Source organism: Amblyomma maculatum, chromosome 1 (assembly GCF_055883805.1).
Source record: "Amblyomma maculatum isolate TAMU_Amacu chromosome 1, ASM5588380v1, whole genome shotgun sequence".
NCBI classification, from domain to species: Eukaryota; Metazoa; Arthropoda; class Arachnida; order Ixodida; family Ixodidae; genus Amblyomma; species Amblyomma maculatum.
In genome coordinates this window covers 3,672,852-3,692,737 of record NC_139344.1, presented here as the reverse complement: position 1 = coordinate 3,692,737, position 19,886 = coordinate 3,672,852, and the positions used below count along the sequence as shown (strand labels likewise).

At 46.8% G+C, this 19,886-nt stretch overlaps 1 protein-coding gene and 1 pseudogene across 1 annotated transcript; both read left to right on the top strand.

The window, feature by feature from the left end:
- Window positions 1–669: 669 nt before the first annotated feature.
- LOC146201502 (uncharacterized) lies at window positions 670–19,422 on the top strand (annotated as a pseudogene).
- On the top strand, window positions 14,819–16,924 carry LOC146201503 (uncharacterized). Its single transcript, XM_084587374.1, has one exon. It carries the CDS (start codon window positions 14,819–14,821, stop codon window positions 16,922–16,924), a length of 2,106 nt encoding a protein of 701 aa, XP_084443500.1.
- Window positions 19,423–19,886: the final 464 nt, after the last annotated feature.

Genomic DNA, 19,886 nt, shown 5'->3' with positions numbered 1-19,886 from the left:
TATGCAGTTCATTGTAAGATACTGCAGCTTTCCCCCAAAACCAAACCAAAATTTTCCAAACACTTTGCCAAACTTCGCGCCCATCTCTTGATGCCAAAAATTTGTGAAATAAAAAGGCACTGCTAAAGGCATTATCACATTTACTCTTAAAGCAATACTTACACCATCCTCCTATTTTTTTTGTTCATGAAATATCAAACTTCTTTGATAATGCACTATGCAGAGACATCTAAAAAATATCTTGGAACAACAGTATGTTATCAAAAGCAACATTGAGTGAAAAGAATGTTTACAGCAATACAAATGATGTTCTAGACAGAGTTGCATTATGCTCTGTAGCAACACCTGCATCGGGATGAGTGTAGAGTAAAAATTAGTGACAAGGTCTTGCTCAAACATAACTTGTGAAAACTTGTGTTTCAAGCATAGATTTTTTTCTGCCCTACTGCTGTAGCTCACAGCCTGTAGTAGATATACATAAAAATGTAATGAATGTTGTTTATTGGGCATAAGGAGAAATGGAACAGGTGAGGTATCCTGAACAAGCCTCTTTTTATGCCATTCTCTTCCTGCCTGTTTAATGATTTGCTTGTTTGCTTTGCAGGAGTAGACGTCCCCTTCACAAGTGTCACAGATGACAGCTGGGCAGTACTTGTCGTGACACCCACCATGCGCCGAGCCCAACAGCTGGAGTCAGCTCAAGATATTATATTTGTAGACTCCACATCATCATGTGATGAAACTAGGAGCACCATAACGGTGCTGCTGACAGCAACAAAAGCTGGAGCTATGCCAATAGCAGTTCTGATACACAGCTCGCAAACAACGCAGGGGTACGAGCAGGCCTTTCAGCTGTTGAAGCACCAATGTCCAACATGCTTTGGAACCAACCCGGTATGTTGCTTTATTGAATTATGAGCAAATGCAAATAAGGTTCATTTTTTGACAAATTGTGTACTGGGTGATTGAAATTCGTCACTGCCTTGGGGCAGTCACAGCAACAGTGACTAGCAGCATAACGAATCTACTGCTAGTGTGAATGGCTTAGCAATGGTACTTCAGTGAGCCTTGCTTTGCTTTCTTAAACTTCCCACAACTCATTTTAAATATTAGTGTCAATCATGCTTAACCCCCTAGTAAAGAACAAAGGCATCACACTGCCAACAAAAACCATAATTCGTGCTATGGTTTTTTCTGTTGTGATGTATGGATGCGAGAGTTGGACTGCGAAGACGGCTGACCACTGAAGAATTGACGCTTTTGAATTGTGGTGGTGGTGGATACTCTTGAGAGTTCCTTGGACTGCCAGAAGATAAATCAGTCGATACTGGTGGCCATAAACCCTAGCTGCTCATTAGAAGGTCAAATTCTAAAGTTAAAGCTCAGCTACTTTGGTCATCTGATGTGAAGAGAGGCAGTCGCTGGAGAAAACTTTGATGCTGGGAAAGATTGAGGAACACAGGAGAAGGGGTAGGCAGCAAAAGCGATGGCTAGATGGCATCCTCGAGGACAGATGAATCTACGTGACATTTGAGAGAGTGGGAGAAAGCTCGGCTTGATTTGGTTTATAGGGTCACAAAAAGTCTGACATGACTGAACTGTTAATCATGCTATGTTATGAAGAGCTGCAGTTTCTTTTCTGAACATTCCTCACTAAGCGCGGATAACTTTATTATTATCAGGAACTTTGATAGTGGTGATGGAATGATATGGCATGATGTCTAGAACCATATACGTCTGCAGAAGTTGGATTAGTAAAACCCACTGCAAAAGATGAGCAGTGTTTTGTAGTAATCTTCAGGTATGCTTGCTTAGTATATGAATTTAAAGAGAATTGAAACATGTCAGGAGAACAGCTACCAACTTTTTTGGAAGGCAAGATTAGGATAAGAGCCAGTACACAAAACAGATGAACAGCTGCAAGTAGAAGTTTGCATTTTTTTAGTTAAAAGCTAAACTATGTACAAACTAACTTTCTTGACTGCTTTCTGTCTTGCAAAGTATGTTTCCACCACAGAAGTTCAATAAGGAAACATAGTGCAAAGAAAAACATGCTTCCAGTTATTCCACCAGCTTGTTCTTGCTTTACTGCAGGGAATTGCTGCAAATTATTGCTGAATCAAGGCTATCATTCCTTTTTCTTTGGATTAGAGTACACCTTCTCTACAGTCTGCTGTTACAAGTTACATAAGTAAGAAAGAAAAATTTTGTGCAGTGGGATATGTTCTTGAATATGCAGTAGAACCCCGCTATAGTAAACTTTGATATAGTAAAAACGCGGATATAGTAAAGTGAAACCGAAGTCCTATTTCATCTTCCATAGACGACTGTGCAATCCCCCCCCCCCCCATAGTAAAGACATTTTTGGTAAAAATCGGTTATAGTAAAGTGCGTCTGGCCACGACGAGGACTTTTCACGAAATGTCATCACCGCGCACGCCCTACTTAGAATCGCAAAGCGAATTGTTTTTTTTGTTTTTTTTTTCTGAAAAAAAAAAGTTTCTTTAAATGGCTTTGCCACTAGACTTAGCAGCATTCACAAAAAGCCAACTCCACATACACCTTGAAAAAAAAAATGTTAGGCTATCTACAAACATGGAAAGAAGGCGGCGCGGTCTGTTCAGAAAGTAGAGTAAAAGTGCAACAATAAATAGGGAAGGGGAAGAAACGTGCAGCACAAAGCACGAGGCAAGAAGTGGAGCGCAGTGTGGGCGGTCTTGCGGCACATCAACTCCATTACACATTTATCATCTATTGCCCTCTACAAGAAGGAACGGGCAGAAAATTAGTTGTGTTCATGCGAGGTTTTCGTTTTCCGCTAAAATCAAAGCTGGCTGTATTCGTTGCCACATTGTCCTCATGCTTAAGAGGTACTTCCACAAGATGTAAACAAAAAATTTATAACAAAAAACGATACAAAGAGGTGATAAGAGAGAGATGGAAGGTATTTCAGAGTGTTTTTTTTATTAAGCAACCAGATGTGTTCAGTAAATAGCCATTTAATTACCAGACAGCATCTTCAGGATGATGTTATCACCAACAACTGATATAGTAAAGATTTTTGCTGGTACCACTGAGTTTACTATAAAGGGGTTCTACTGTATAATACCTATCCGCGATAAAAATATGATCATTCTGACAAGACAATGTTTGGAATGGGGACTACGCAGATATATGTTTGACAACTTCTGCAAAATCTGAGTTAATTGGTAACAGTACTGACTGCTTTTGTATACACGTCTAAAGTATCAAAGTGCTGGTTAGCTTTGCTGTTAATGTCTACACAATATTTATATGCCACACTGCAATGTTGAAAGCTTTGAGTTATTGGCGCTTGTGCTATTCACCAACCTGTCATCCACAGGCATATGTATATGCCAAAAGTAGGCATATATTTTTTTTCCAATTCTCTTGCAACAGTATGGGCAGCATATCTATTTGACAGCCCCATATTGTGAAAATCTGGTCAGTGTTGTGAGCGAAAAATCATGGGCATGCTTCTGGGAGGTGGGTAGATGGCAGGTGACATGGCCAGCCGCCGATTGGTTTGCAGGTAGTGTAATGTCACATGACCACAACATTGTCAAGCTGGCAGGAGCTGCAAACTCAGATGGAAGGGTAAAATGGGAATTCAACCCGGAAGCTTTGTCTCCCAAATCAAACAAGCTGTTCTAAGCTACTCAGACAAGCTGCTCTAGGCAGGCAGGTTCGTATGGCTTGGTTAAATCAGGGCATCACATCACGTGGTCTTTATATGAAATATGACAGCTCACAACTGCATGCTAAAGAGTATGTGCAAAATAACAAAAGCAGGAAATAAAATATTAGCAAATAACTGCATGTACATGAACGAGGATCCACAAGGGGAGCCACAGACGGGAGCCATTAACACTGCATGGAGATATGGAGCTTGACTGTCCCTCAAATTCTTCATAAAAAAAAACAGGGAAGCAAGTTAACCATTATGGACATGATGTTATAATGCAGTGCTGAGTGCATAAGCATGTTGATTCATGCTTTTGGTGGATTTTGGTTATCTTTACAGGCTCCGGCTTTGTTCATGACGGACAATTCCAGGCCCGAAAAAGATGCGTTGCATGCAACATGGCCCAGCGCAAGGCAGCTACTCTGCCATTTCCACGTTTTGCAGGCCGAATGGCGTTGGCTGACCTCTGCGCAAAACCATGTGCCAAAAGATGAGCGACGTCATTTCATGAGGGCCTTCCAGCAGGTAACGCAAAAGCTTTCATTTCACCAACTCCTTAAAACACATTCTACAAACAAAAAAGACATGCACTCTACGCACAAAACAAGCTTTCTTTGGGTGCAGCATTCAATGACCTTTGAACTAAGAAAATGCTACGAAAGGAATGCTGAACAGAAAACAAAATTGGGTTGCATTAATAAACACATCACTGCATATCAATGACAAAGTGACTGCCCTCATCAATACCATAGCTTTTAAAAGCGAGAATAAACAAATAAAAATTAAACAGATCACTCATGGACATTTCACAAGGAAAATAGAGAGACGTAAAGACCTATTCTTTTACAGTAGATCTCTGTCACAAGCTGCCTCACCTATTATACAGCGGAAGATTCGGGAGCTTATGGCTGGAATATAGAGCGAAATTCACGGGACTCCGTCGCTCCTCTGGACAAGATTCGACAAGCCGATGGGGCAGCGACCGCCTGTCCTTGACGCGGCTGCTGCATAGTCGGCCGAGGGTATAAAATAACCGACAGCAGCACGCCCTCACCAGTGCGTTTGGGAAGATTCAAACTTCCGGCCACTCCGCGGTGCTCCGAAAGCGTATTGTGTTCTTCGGGCCCGCGATCGACGCATCGTCCTCTGCACCTGTACGGCCGCCGCTACCGAGCAACACAGCCTTCGACGCCTCAGCAAACAAGAAGACGTGAGAATTTCATTCGCCACGGACTGTTGTTCAATCGAACATTATTTTCGCTTTAACTTTTGACCTGACTTAGTAGTATTTTACGCTGTGTTCTTATGTAACTTTTGCTCATACTTATAATATCTGAAATACCTGCTTTATTATCTTTATAGTCTTCATATTTCTATCACAGTGTTTTGTTCATTGTCGGGTTATTTTTTTTTCTCTTATCATTTATTTCTTCGTCTTTATCAATATCTTGTCGTGGCGTTGTATTCTCTTTCATTGTACTCTATTATTATCAGTGTAATTTTGGTCTGCTATTTATAAACCTTCAATTGTTTGTAAAAGAAAGTGACCTATTTGTATTTATTCCTCAATCACACACCGACACACGTGCTTCACGGGTTGACCGGCCTAACTTTTAAATGTGTTCACAACCCTCATAGAGGAACGACGAGTAATCGTAAAGGGGATCCCGCACCTCTTTTGACCGTAAAGGCGGGGGTTTGTGACATAATTGGCGTCCGCGAACAGGACTGGTCAACCAAGTGTCGGTGAGGGAGAGAGGAGTAGGTGCAATTTTTTTAGTGTTGTATCATAGCACTGCATAACGCTTTCCACCTAACATGGCTGATGCAGAGTTAGAACGGCTTGTTGAGTATGGCCGAACTTTTGGCTTTGAGGGTCAAGAGCTCCTCAAATGGGTAGATCAGGAGCGAGCTCGTCGCAGAGAAGAACGCAATGAGGAACGTACGCGGCGGAAAGAGGAGGCAGAACTAGAATCTAAACTCCGGATGGCGGAGATGGAGAAAGAAAAGGAGTCGCAGAAAGCCCAACTCCGGATAGCGGAGATGGAAAAAGAAAAGGAGTTACTGATGCTCCGACGAGACCTACCTAATAATCCGGCAACTGACGCTAACAGCACCGGGGAGAGTCAAGCTGCTCAGAAACGGGGGAGAGTCAAGCTGCTCGGCCCGAACGCATAAGCCCGCACAAGCTGATGCCGGTTTTTAATGAGGGCAGGGACGACCTTGACGCTTACCACATGCGTTTCGAGCGCGTCGCTGAGAGTCAGAATTGGCCTCGCGACCAGTGGGCTACAGCCCTTAGTCTATGTTTAAGCGGCGAAGCGCTCAGCGTTTTTAGTCGCATGTCTGCGTCCGAGTGCTTGGACTACAACAAGCTCCGGCAGGCACTCATGATTCGCTTCCGTATGACAGAGGAAGGGTTCAGAGAAAAATTCAGGTCTGCTAGTCCCCGGAACGAGGAAACGTGTTCACAGTTCGTGACGCGTCTTCAGAACTTCCTAGACAGATGGATAGAGCTGTCGGACACAAAGAAAGAGTACGCAGATCTCTTTGACCTGATTCTAAAGGAACAGTTCCTTTCTAACTGCGCCACTCCGCTACAAATGTTTTTGAAAGAAAAGAAGGACACATCCTTCTCTGAAACAGTAGCAAGGGCAGAAAAGTATGTGGAGGCCCATGGCTGGTCAAACTTCGGAAAGCGAAGCACCCCGAAGAATAAGGCAGAAAACGCCGTCTCCAAGACGACCGAGAGAAGGGAAACTTTGCTTCAATCATCGGATGCGAAGAGCAGCGATGAAAAGAAATGTTTTATTTGTTCACGCACGGGACACCGCCCCGAAAATTGCCGGGCCGCCCCATCCGACGGATCGGGACCGCCCAAGAAATGCCACAAATGCGGAAAACCAGGTCATACAAGCTGGAGATGCTGGGCAAATGGGGCCCCGAAACAGAGAGAAGAAAATCGGGAGTCCGCTGCAGTATGTGTTGAGAACGGATACCTCGAACTTAAGGATGGAGGGAAGATCCCCGTCATCAACGCTGGGTTCACCAGTAAAGAATGCGCCGTCAGGGAATGCTTACCTGTCGTAGCCGGCATGATCGGAGGCCAGACAGTCCGAGTCCTGAGAGACACAGGCTGCAACACGGTGGTGGTAAGAAAGGACTTAGTACGGAAAGAAGATATCACCGATACGAAGTCTCCAGTTTACCTACTTGACCGCTCAGTCCTAATGCTCCCAGAAGCTTGGGTCGATGTCGACACCCCGTACTTTCAGGGACGACTTCTCGCTAAGTGTATGGAGAATCCCTTGTACGATTTGGTGCTGGGAAATGTGGAAGGTGCTAGGCCAGCAGACGACCCCGATCTGAACTGGCACAAGACAACAGAAAGCGAGACTACGAAGTCCACTGCAGTAAAAGTTGAAGAGCTAGCGCCTGACACCGAGAGCCCCGCACCCATTTCGGATGCCGCTGAAGCTTGTCCGGTAGTGACTAGAGCGCAGGCGTGCAAGGATAAAACGCTGAAAAAGCTTAAAGTCCTGTAAGGCCTCCCTAGTATATGCCGCGAAGAGTTGGTTCAAGAGCAAGAGAATGACGCGACCCTACGCTCGTGTTTCGATCGCGTAGGCCCGCCGCAAGCGAAGAAAGGAAAGGGTAGCCACCAGTTTTTCATTGCTAACGGCGTCCTTCAAAGGAAATACTTCGCCGAGTCGGGCGGGGAGTACACTCAAGTTGTTGTGCCCCAAAAGTACAGATCAGCTATTCTCAAGCTGGCACATGATGGGTTGATGGGAGGCCACCAAGGCGCGAAGAAAACCCTACTGAAGCTTCAGACAGAATTCTTCTGGCCAGCAATGCAGGCTGACGCTAAGCGGTTCGTTGCCTCTTGCGATCTGTGCCAACGCACAACTCCGAAGGGTCACACCACACGAGCGCCTTTGGTTCGAGTGCCCGTCATTGAGACACCGTTTCAGAGGGTGGCGATCGACATCGTTGGTCCACTCAACCCGAAGTCCGCTCAAGGCAATCGGTACATCCTGACCATGGTGGACTATGCCACTCGGTACCCTGATGCAGTCGCACTTCCTAGCGTCGAGACCGAAAGGGTAGCCGAAGCACTTGTCGAAATGTTTTCCCGTGTAGGAGTGCCCAGAGAGGTCCTCAGTGACAGGGGCACGAATTTTACGTCCGAAGTAATGAAGGAGGTTAGCCGTCTGTTGTCAGTAAAACAGCTGCATACCTCTCCCTACCACCCGATAGCGAACGGCCTAGTCGAACGGTTTAGCGGCATGCTTAAACAAATGCTCAGCGCATGTGTCAAGAGAGACCAACCGATTGGGATCGCTACCTGGCTCCACTTTTGTTTGCATACAGGGAAGTGCCCCAAGAAAGCCTCGGCTTTTCCCCATTCGAACTGTTATATGGGCGAAATGTGCGTGGACCCCTGGCTGTACTTAGAGAGCTTTGGACGAATGCAACCATCCCTAACGAGTTGGGAACGACGTACGAGTATGTGCTTGCTCTACGGGACAGACTGGAAAATACCTGTAAACTTGCCCACGAAGAGCTAGAGCGCGCAGGAGAGCGTTACAGCCGCTACTACAACATCAAGAGCCGCAAACGCTCACTCAAACCGGGAGAGAAGGTTCTTATTCTTCTTCCCACAGAGCACAATAAGCTGCTCATGCAATGGAAGGGTCCCTTTTCGGTCATCAGCCGCAGGGGCGATGTCGACTATGAAGTGGATTTGGGCCATGCCACAAAAATATTCCACATCAATATGCTGAAGAGATACCAGCAAAGGAAAGACGACACCATTGTTGCAGCTGTCGGTGCAGTAATATCGGCAGAAGAAGACACAGACGCTGGAGAGATTGAGCTTCCTAAGCCCTCCCAGACACAGTCTATCGGGGATGTACACATTTCCGAGAGATTGAGCCACGTACAGCAGAATGAAGCCAAGAAACTTCTGCAACAGTACGAAGGTATATTTTCGGACCTTCCGGGAAAGACCACGCTAATCGAGTGCCAACTGAAGTTACAGAGCGACCGGCCGATAAATGTAAAACAATATCCGCTACCGTACGCTTTGAGACAGGCAATTGCATCAGAAGTGGACGACTTGCTCCGATTAGACATCATTGAGCCATCGGAGTCGCCCTACAATTCCCCTGTGATCGCCGTACGCAAGCCCGACGGGACGCATCGGCTATGCATTGACTTTCGGAAGTTAAACGAAGTCATCGCAGACGACGCCGAGCCCTTACCACGTGCGGACGACCTTATCGCCTCGGTAGGCCGCAAGAAATTCTTTTCCAAGCTGGACTTATCCAAGGGATATTGGCAAGTACCGTTGTCACCCGATTCAAAGGCGATGACTGCTTTCACGGTTGGCACGGGGCGCTTTCAATTCCGATATATGCCCTTCGGTATTAAGACGGCGCCAGCCATTTTTACTAAGCTGATGCGGAACATCTTGGCCGATATTCCCGACGTGGCGTACTACTTCGACGATGTTCTCATTGCCAGTGCGACATGGGAACAGCATCTCCAAACATTGTACGAGGTCTTTGCTCGAATTGAAGCTGCTGGTCTCACCATCAAACCGCTGAAATGCGAGATCGGAATGGAAACCGTCGCATTCCTGGGCCACCAAATTGCGTCCGGAGAATTGTCACCCCTCACCAAGACCCTACAGAAGATACAAGAAGCTTCACGGCCGACAACAAAGAAGCAGGTCCGATCCTTCTTAGGACTCACGGGTTACTACCGTGATTTCATCCCGAACTATGCTGACCTAACCTGTCCTCTGTCAGATCTAACACGGAATGGTCAACCTTCAGTCGTGAGCTGGGGCCCCGAGCAAGAACGGGCTTTCAAGAACTTGCGGGAAAAACTGGCTGAGGCACCAATTCTGAAATTGCCAGACTTTGACCGGGAATTCGTCCTGCGAACAGATGCTTCTGATAGAGGTGTTGGAGCCGTTCTGCTTCAATCGCATGACGGAATCCTGCACCCAGTTGCCTATGCGAGCCGCAAGTTGCTCCCTCGAGAGGTAGCCTATTCAACCACTGAGAAAGAGGCTTTAGCGCTCGTTTGGGGAATCGAGAAATTTCAAGTCTTCCTCTACGGGAGAAGGTTTCTCGTTCAGACGGATCACCAGCCTTTGAAGTTCATAAAAGAAACAAAATCTGCAAACAGCCGCGTTCTTCGCTGGAGTATTAAGCTTCAGGAATACAACTTCCGTGTCGAGTATATTAAAGGCAGCGAGAACGTGGGCGCAGATTACATGAGCCGGCTGGAATAGTTGTTAAGCTTGCACTACTGCATAGCTGCATTGTGTTGATTGTGTAATGAAAATCGTACACGATGTGCCTGTATATATGTGCACTTGATTGTTATCAGTGATCCGTGACTTGTGACATGTGCGCAAGACATGACTGAAGAACTACAGTGTTGTGGTGTGTGCGGGTTCAGATCAGTGCGTATATGGTGCGCGTCATGAACGGTAGTGAGTGACGAACGATCTTCAGTGCACTGAACGGACCCAATCTACTGCACCCCTCTATAGGGGCGTAATAACATCGTTCTCGGCGCTTGTGGAGTTCTAGAATATTCCGAGGCAATATTCTTCAGTGGGGGGCAGTGTCACAAGCTGCCTCACCTATTATACAGCGGAAGATGCGGGAGCTTATGGCTGTAATATAGAGCGAAATTCACGTTACTCCGTCGCTCCTCTGGACAAGATTCGACAAGCCGATGGGGCAGCGACCGCCTGTCCTTGACGCGGCTGCTGCATAGTCGGCCGAGGGTATAAAATAACCGACAGCAGCACGCCCTCACCAGTGCGTTTGGGAAGATTCAAACTTCCGGCCACTCCGCGGTGCTCCGAAAGCGTATTGTGTTCTTCGGGCCCGCGATCGACGCATCGTCCTCTGCACCTGTACGGCCGCCGCTACCGAGCAACACAGCCTTCGACGCCTCAGCAAACAAGAAGACGTGAGAATTTCATTCGCCACGGACTGTTGTTCAATCGAACATTATTTTCGCTTTAACTTTTGACCTGACTTAGTAGTATTTTACGCTGTGTTCTTATGTAACTTTTGCTCATACTTATAATATCTGAAATACCTGCTTTATTATCTTTATAGTCTTCATATTTCTATCACAGTGTTTTGTTCATTGTCGGGTTATTTTTTTTTCTCTTATCATTTATTTCTTCGTCTTTATCAATATCTTGTCGTGGCGTTGTATTCTCTTTCATTGTACTCTATTATTATCAGTGTAATTTTGGTCTGCTATTTATAAACCTTCAATTGTTTGTAAAAGAAAGTGACCTATTTGTACTTATTCCTCAATCACACACCGACACACGTGCTTCACGGGTTGACCGGCCTAACTTTTAAATGTGTTCACAACCCTCATAGAGGAACGACGAGTAATCGTAAAGGGGATCCCGCACCTCTTTTGACCGTAAAGGCGGGGGTTTGTGACAATCTCTGAGGCTATGAAACATTGCCATCGCTCGTAAACAGTCGTCACAGAGTCCTTTGCAGTGCTACGTCACGAGTCTGAAGTTAGTGGAGGGAAGAAACAAAATGTTTCAGCTATTTTTCAGCAGTGGTTACTTCTGCATCCACATTGCTGCACAGCACTAGCGATTTGTTTGTTTTTATCAACAAAGTATGTTACATCTCAAAGCTTGACATCTATAGGATTCCTTCAGCGGCTCTGAGAGCGGACGGACGTGACTTTCGCTCGCTCCGAGCCCCGTTACGCGATCTCTGGACCGCGCCGCCCCCAAAATCGGGCCTCCCGGGACGCCGCGCGCCTGCAAGGCGAGCCCCGCGTTCCCGGCCGTTTCTCCGTCCCGTGATCTTCGTCGCCTGAGTTCGCCTCGGGTTCCAGACGCTGCCAGCTCTTTTTCGACACCAGCATCCACATCCCGCAGCGTAATGACGGATGCTGCGTCGCCGCTACTGCCATCTTCCACGCCACCTCCTGCCCATTGCTCTGGCACTACCGATATTGATGTCGACTCGGATGAAGCTGCATTTGCAGACAACTGCGATCCCAATACAGAAGAAGGGTGGATAACGCCCAGTAAGACCAAGAAAGAACGCCTAGCTCCGCGCCCCAGGCACGAACTACATACCATCGTAGTGCGCGTCTCCCACACCCTGCGATTTGAAGCCGTCAAACCGTATGCCATCTTATCCGCCTTCATCTCTGAGGCAGCGCTTCCACCCCACATTCGCCAAGAAGTGGCCATCCAGACTCGGCCGCAGCAAAGAGTCATCATCCTGAAAACTGCCTATGCAGTGGCCGCGAATCGCCTCGCCCAAGTGGAAGAAATACGCATGAACAACCATATCCATCAAGTCACGCCGTACCTCACCGCACCGCTCAACTCGTGCAAGGGTGTTATCCACGGAGTGGATCGGGCCTTTCCACCACTGAATTAATGAATTGCCTGGACAGCTATCAAGCCACCATCATCACGGCGAGAATGATGGGTGAGACCGAATCAGTTCTCATAACATTCGAAGGCACCACTGCACCCCATACAGTGCTTTTCCGGCGAGCATCGTACAGGTGCCGCCCTTATCATCCAAAAGCCCTAAAATGTGAAAGATGCAGGACCTACGGACATCGTGCCATGAATTGCCCCCAAGTGCCGACTTTCTGGAGATGTCCTACGTGTGCTACTCCTTTGCATCAAGATCAGACAACACATGAATGCATTCCCTGGTGTTATTACTGCGGCGGTGAACATCCCTCTTTCGATCCTACATGCTCAGTGCAACAACAAAAGGACAAAGCCAGTATCAAGGCAGCCTACGACCAGCGAGTACACCTCCGCAAAAACCTTCAAAAAGCCATTACACGGACGCCATCACCCGCCAAGCGCGACAGTCGCAGTCAACAAAAAGAGCCGCTGCGAAAAGTGCCAACAACCAAGACAAATGCGAACCAGCAGGCACCGCACTATCAGCGACTTGACACATCATGCCACACAGTTCAGCACTAAGCATCTGCGTCCGTGCAAACATCAACGCTACCACAAACATCGGTATGGGGACGTGTGTCTCCACCTCCTGCAACGCCTATTGAACCGTCACAGCAGTGCACCCAACAACGACCGATTCTCCAGCCGGCCATTCTACAGCCTCCAGTCGGAAGAGTTCCGAAGCCCACTTCTGATACCAAGGCTTCCAACGCTCCCACCGAGGACGCACGATCGCCGTCCACTTCACTGCCCGCAAATCCGCCTGGACTTTCTCCGCCAACGAATCTGCCAGGTACTCCTCACCCCTATCCAGTACCCCTTACTCATTCCTCCCCCATAGCCCAAGCTCCCTTTAACCATCCGAACATTAACCAACAACTCACATTGCTGAAAGAAAGATTAGCTCCGTGTGAACAACATATAGCTGAACTCATCGAACGCATGACAAACTTGGAGAAAATGGTGTCCAACATTCTAAATATGGTTAACCCCCTTGTCTGCCGCATAGAAGAGCTCACCAAAGTTGTAGTTTCGTTAGAAAAGACTTTTTCAGCTCTCTCAGCATCACAAACACCTATGGAAGCAACATTTCAATCTCTCAAAAGACCTCGATCGCCTGAGCCCGCACAGCCGGGCATTCCTCCTTCACAGCCGCCCCCTCCACTCTCCCCCGCAACCGGATCCTCATATATTTCATAATGGATGTTAAATCGGCATTCAGCGTCATCCAGTGGAATTGTAGGAGCTTGAAATCCAACCGCACACCCCTTCATCAGTGGATTCTCACCCTCCCGTTCCTTCCTCAGGTTATCTTACAAGAAACTCGACATGCGATGAATATTCCTGGGTATCGCGCCCTTCATGCTCAACCAAACGAGGCCCCACTCGTGTCCACATTCATTCGACGGGATCTCCAGTATGAACCTTTAGAACCTCCCGCAGCTCTTGCAAATCATCTGACTGCATTCGCTTTCTACCCCTCCCCAAAACGTAAACCTTTTTGTTTTCTAAATTTTTACAATCCTCCTAAAGAACACAAACTCTTCAAGGCCCTTTTCAGTTTCACTGCAGAGCTCGCCAATAAGTATGAGGTCCTTTTGGGCGGCGATTTCAATGCCCCCCACGTCAGCTGGGGATATCGGAGCACCCTACGCCCAGGCAGGCTTCTGCATTCGTATATCACGCAGCAGCATTTCACTATAATTAATAATCCTGATACCCCGACCAGGGAAGGTGTAGGTCGTCAGCTATCTACCTCACCTGACCTCACACTCTTTCTCGGATCTGCATATGTATCCTGGACTCACACTCAAGAACAACTTTTTAGCGATCACTACATTATCATTATTTCATTAGACATGTGCTCTCGGAAACGTAAAATTCAAGTCAAGCACACCAATTGGGATGCGTTCCGCAAACTTCTTGTGAATTCAAATAGCTCCACTGAATCGTATGATGAGTGGGTTCAATCTGTAAAGCGGGCGCAGGCACAAGCAACTAAAGAGGAGGTCACCACGGCCCCTGCCCAGCATCCAGACCCGCATCTGATCCGCCTGTGGAAGCGCCAAAAACGGATCCTGAGGCGGATCAGGGAGGAGCCCCAAAATTACCAGCTTAGGGAGCGAATAGAATATTTGGATCTTCAAGTCCGTCAGCACTGTGCTTCCATTGAGAACTCGAACTGGACAAAAATATATGATCAGGTTGACGGTAGCTTGCATCAAAAATCTGCATGGCACCTACTTCGTGCTTTACTTGGTCCGCAACCGCCCCCCGTGCCTCTAGATAAGCACCTAACCATACATGGCCCAGCACAGCTTACTAAAACACTGCAGGATCATTATATGCCCCCACCACTGCTATGCTCGTACCCCTCGTACTCAGGGCCAGATAACCCAGACCTCGACGAGTAATTCACGCTGGCAGATCTGGACTGGGCTCTCGCGAGAAACTCCAAAACATCTTCCCCGGGAGATGATGAAATCACTTACACATTACTCCGGAACCTTCCTGAGCACGACAAGGAGCAACTACTTTCCTTCATCAATACACATTGGTCAGAGGGAACTTTCCCCCAGGAATGGCGTTCCTCTACTATTGTCATGATCCCAAAATCTGGCAAGCCACCGACACTGCAAAACCTCCGTCCCATTTCGCTTACTTTTTGTGTGGGCAAGACGATGGAACGGATGGTGTTGGACCGACTTCAACGTCATCTGGAAACCACATCGTTTCTCCCGCATAACCAGATTGGCTTCCGCCCCCACGTGTCTACTCAAGATCTCTTTTTGCTTCTCCAGCATGCCTTCCTTTCACCGCCCTCCTCCCAAGTCCATGCCCTAGTCACAGTAGATGTGCGAAAAGCATTCGATAATACCTCCCACGATCATATACTCCGCTGTGTTCAAGAAACTGAGTGTGGGTCCACTCTCTACTCATACATACGCAACTTCTTCAAAGATCGCACTGCATGTTTCCGCATAGCAGGCGAGAATTTCCTTCCCTTTGCTCTCACCCGTGGCACCCCTCAAGGCGCTGTTCTTTCCCCCACCCTCTTTAATCTTGGTATGGCCCCACTTTCACGCCAACTTCAAAAAATTACAAACTTGTCTCACATATTTTATGCTGACGACCTCACGCTGTGGTGCACACAAGGCTCCCCAGGGGAGGTTGAGGCAACACTTCAACAAGGCCTCGATATTATATCCCAGTTTCTGACTTCTGCTGGGCTCCAGCCAGCACCAGAAAAGTCCGAGCTCCTCCTCTTATCGCGTACCCGCTATCAGAGATCCGTCAATCATCACATATCTCTTCATTTAGCCAACCATCCTATCCCACAGGTTTCTTCATGCAGAATTCTAGGCATTAATATTCATGAAAGGTCCAATCAATTAAGTGTCAATTCAGCGATTAGCACGTGCCGCTCCGTTACTCACCTGGTCAAGCGTGTTGTTAAACGCCAAGCAGGATTGCAAGAAAAACAAGCCAGTCAGTTAGTACACGCACTAGCACTAAGCAAAATTTTATACGCTCTTCCTTATTTTGAACTCACACAACCGCAAACTATAAAAGCTTCATCAGTGCTCAACAGCCTATATAAAGCATCCCTTAACCTCCCTGTACACACTTCAAACAAGAGGCTCTACGACCCAGGCCTTTTTCTTCCCCTCCCCACATTACTCGTTCTCTACAGAGACAGGCAGCTGGCTCGGCTGTCTGGCACTTTGCAGGGTCGCTGGCTCCTAGAGAAAGCAAATCTGTCTCCTATCAACCTGCCTATCGAAGAATCATCTGCACCCCTTCCCTCCAACGTGCGCTTCGCCCCTCTACCCCGTCATATGGACCCTTGTGTGAATAATGGTCGCAGGGAAGCTCAGGCAGCTCACCACTGTCCTCCCTTATCAACACAGACAGTAGCATATACAGACGCCACCATATTGGACACAGGTTCTGCGGCATATGTAATCTTCACCCCTTTGGAGGCGGACCCTTCCCTTCATACATGCGGCACACACAGCAATCCTCCCCCCATCGCTACTCTAGAGATTGTACCTATCATTCATGCCATCATGTACTTCTCTGAACTTCCTCGCACTTCTTCGTACACCATTTACACTGACTCAATGGCGGCTATTCGGTTGCTGCAGCGTCGGCTAATTCCTTCGGACCTAGAAACAGCATTACACCACGCCTTACTCTCGTTGGCTCTATCGTCAGTCACGATACAGTGGGTCCCTGGCCATGCAGGGATCACAGGAAATGAGCTGGCTCATCAGCTAGCCCGCGATATTCACATCCGGGCGCCTGTGATCCCTTGGTCAAGCCCTCCGGCGTGGGACGATGCATTGGCCTATAAACTCACAATTAAGGAACACTACCGCCAACTAAAAACGTCATTTAGGCACGTACCCCGCCCCCATCGGCATCTGAACGTTGCTCAAGTACATATACTCCGTAGTATTCAAATGAACACTCTTACTACACCTTCCCGACAATTCCATTTCCGTCTTCGTTCAGACCCTTCCTGTTCCAACTGTCCTTCGCTGTATGCCAATCTAGAACACTGCCTCTACTCCTGTCCAGCCGCCCAGTCCAGTCACTACATCCCCTTCCCTTCTCCTCCCTCCTGGAGTGCCTGGCTGTCATCGGCACAGATGGAAGACCAGCTTGCCTTGGTGAACCAGGCGAAGGATATGTTGAGTGCTTAATTTGCGCTCTTAAATAAAGTGTTTTTCTTTCTCTTTCTGACATCTATAGTACACATCTTGACATAAACATACAATGGCATGAAAAGAATACTGTATAGCTTAACAGTGGTAAAAAAAGTGACATGGTTTTAACATACTGAAACTGAGTTATTAAGGTGGTAGTTTGGGCTTGTTGGTAATACATGTCAACAAAAATAGCGCATAGACAGAACCAGGACGAGTAGGACGTGAAAAGCTTTTGTGCACAGATTGAAGTTGATGGAGATGACGACGTGCAATGCATAGTGCAAGAGTGCATTGTGGTGTGCATGAGGGGTCATCGGCTGTGGCGATAGCCATGGCGTTTCGCAATCACTTATCAAGATAAATTACCAGGTTTGAATCTGCTCCGCTGTAATGTTTCGCTATTTGTTTATTTTTCAGTGAGAAACACAGCAGGTGGATATATAAGCATTAGACAATTTTGCTAGGCAATTATTGCTTTTGGACTAATAAAGCAAAGATATGCCACTTCCTGTAGGCAGTGTAATTGCCACTTGATTCAGTGGCCACTGAATTAATTGGATGGAGATCAGGCAGCGCCAAACAGTAGCTTTTTTTTTTTACTGACCATCAAACTTAAATATGTGAAAAGGCCCTCAAAAGACTTATGGTCCTATACAATGGAAGAAAGACAGATGACTAAAACAATGAATAAATATCTTCCTTTCATTATTTTATAAAATCTAGACCATAAAAGCACTTTAATAAATTATTTTTCATTCGGTCACGAAAATAACTCTTCAGGTTCCCAGTAGTATTCAAAGCAACACCATTTCTGTTCTGTGCTATGTCCTTGCATTCTGCCCATTTAAACCTTCTGGCAAGCTTCATAACGACAAACTGAAAAAGCCCAGCTAGTATTACAGCAAACCTAAGAGAACAAATTTTAATTGTGTGTGGAAGCACCTGTAGGGAAAGAAAATGCTCCTATAAAAAAATGCAGTGTTGCCTCTCACCGCCTCTCTGTTGATTGCATTGACTTTCAAAGTATGAATTGCTTCATTTTCAAAATGTTTGGTTTATTTACGGTTTCAGACCAACTACTCTTCACGAATGCAAGTTACCTTTAGTTGGATACAGCTCAAGAATGCAACGAAAAATGCCCTTCGAAGGAGGCCCTCTGCCCAATGGCATAGAGTGCGGGTGCTTATGTAGCTTGTAATCATAGGTGAATGGCAGATGGGCCCCTCAAATGAGATTAACAGTGACGTAAAATCGGTCATTGCCATTAACGACTACCTTTGAGAGGTGTTTGCCACTGTGTTCTTGAGCTGTATCCGACCTACAGTTTTTCACAAAGCCCATTGTGGCTTAGGCGGTGCAGACTGGACACTATTATTTCCCTTTTTTCTTGCCCAGACAAATTTGTGCAGTTTGTTACGTGTAGTGTGCCATCAATCAGATTTTTAACAAAATGTTTTCTTCACAGTTTAAATTGATGTAGCCCTCAAAAACCTTTTATGACCATTGTTCATATGACAGGAAATTGCTCGTCTGATCAGTCTAGCCCTGTTTGGGGTAAAAGCCTTCTATTCACAAGTGAGTTTATCATATACTTTTTGTGTAACTTTTTGTGTTCCGGTTTCAGATTCTGTATGCGAAAACAGCAGAGCAGCTCCAGAAAGCCAAGGAAGAACTCCGCAGTTTGAAGCATAAAGCTTTTGTTAAGAGGGTCAATACCTTTCTTAATAATGAACAAGAATGGGTGCTCCTTTACCGTGCGGGCACAATGACTAGGGGGCACAATACAAACAACTATTCCGAGGCGTCCATCCGCATTCTGAAAGATGTTGTTCTGTGCCGCACAAAGGCATACAATGCAGTAGCCCTGGTGGAGTTCACCATCACGACGTGGGAGAGCTACTTTGAGGCACGGCTGCTAAGGCATGCTCACAATCGAGATGCATCTCACCCTGTTGCTTTCCAGCATCTGCTGCAGAAGCTGCCCAGTGATTTTGAAAAGTCGATAGTCCAGCTAGATGGCACTTCGTATAGTGTTCCTTGTTCTTCCGGCACAGGCTCCTATGAAGTAGACGCCGACATTGGCACCTGCAGCTGCTGGACAGGCAGCCAAGGAGCGTTTTGCAAGCATCAGCCTGCTATGCAGAAAGCCTTCGGTGGCTTTTTCCTGAATAGCCCAAAGCTGACTCCTGAAGATCGCCGACAGCTTGGACAACCTGGCGTTGGGAGACCGCTGCCCGCAGCTAGAATTGTTTCTTCCCATGATGTCAGCAGGCTGTGTGGATGCGACTCCAGTAGCTTGCATGTCCACATGCAGTGATGAGGCAATGGAGGATGTGTGCCAGTTGCCGAAATCTCCGCCAAAATCTCCGCCAGGACCACTTGCAGAGCGAAATGAGAAGCCTCAGGTACAGTTCAGTATTAATCCTCTCAACTACTGTAATGAGCAATTGCAGCAGCATATCAATTTTTTTTAGGTTTATGACCATCAGTGACCAGTGTCGTCACCATGAGAATATGGCCCTGAGTTCATTTCCTGGCTACTAAGAATATTCTAAAAGAAAAAAAGGGGATGTGAACAGGTTCCGTTATATACTGTGTGCAGTAGATTAAGCCGGACTCGCTGCTGCTCATTTTTCGCAAGGCTGCAGTGGACGCGAAGGTAAGGCCTGTAGAAACGTGTCTGTCTCCACCACTCAGAACAAAGGATATAGCACAACCGTTTTGTATGCCCAGAGGAGGGCTGTGTGTCGTCCCATTTCTTCCACTTCATCTCATATATCACGTTGTTTTAGTAACTCAATATGCCTGTGACAAGAATGAAATAGGACAGCTTTGGTTTTACTAAGGCCAAGTTTTAAACTATTGCTTTGAGCCCATGAATTTGTTCTGTACAATGTATCATTAGCTTGATTAGTTAAATCCTCAGAGTTGTCATTTTAAAGGATAAACTAATGTC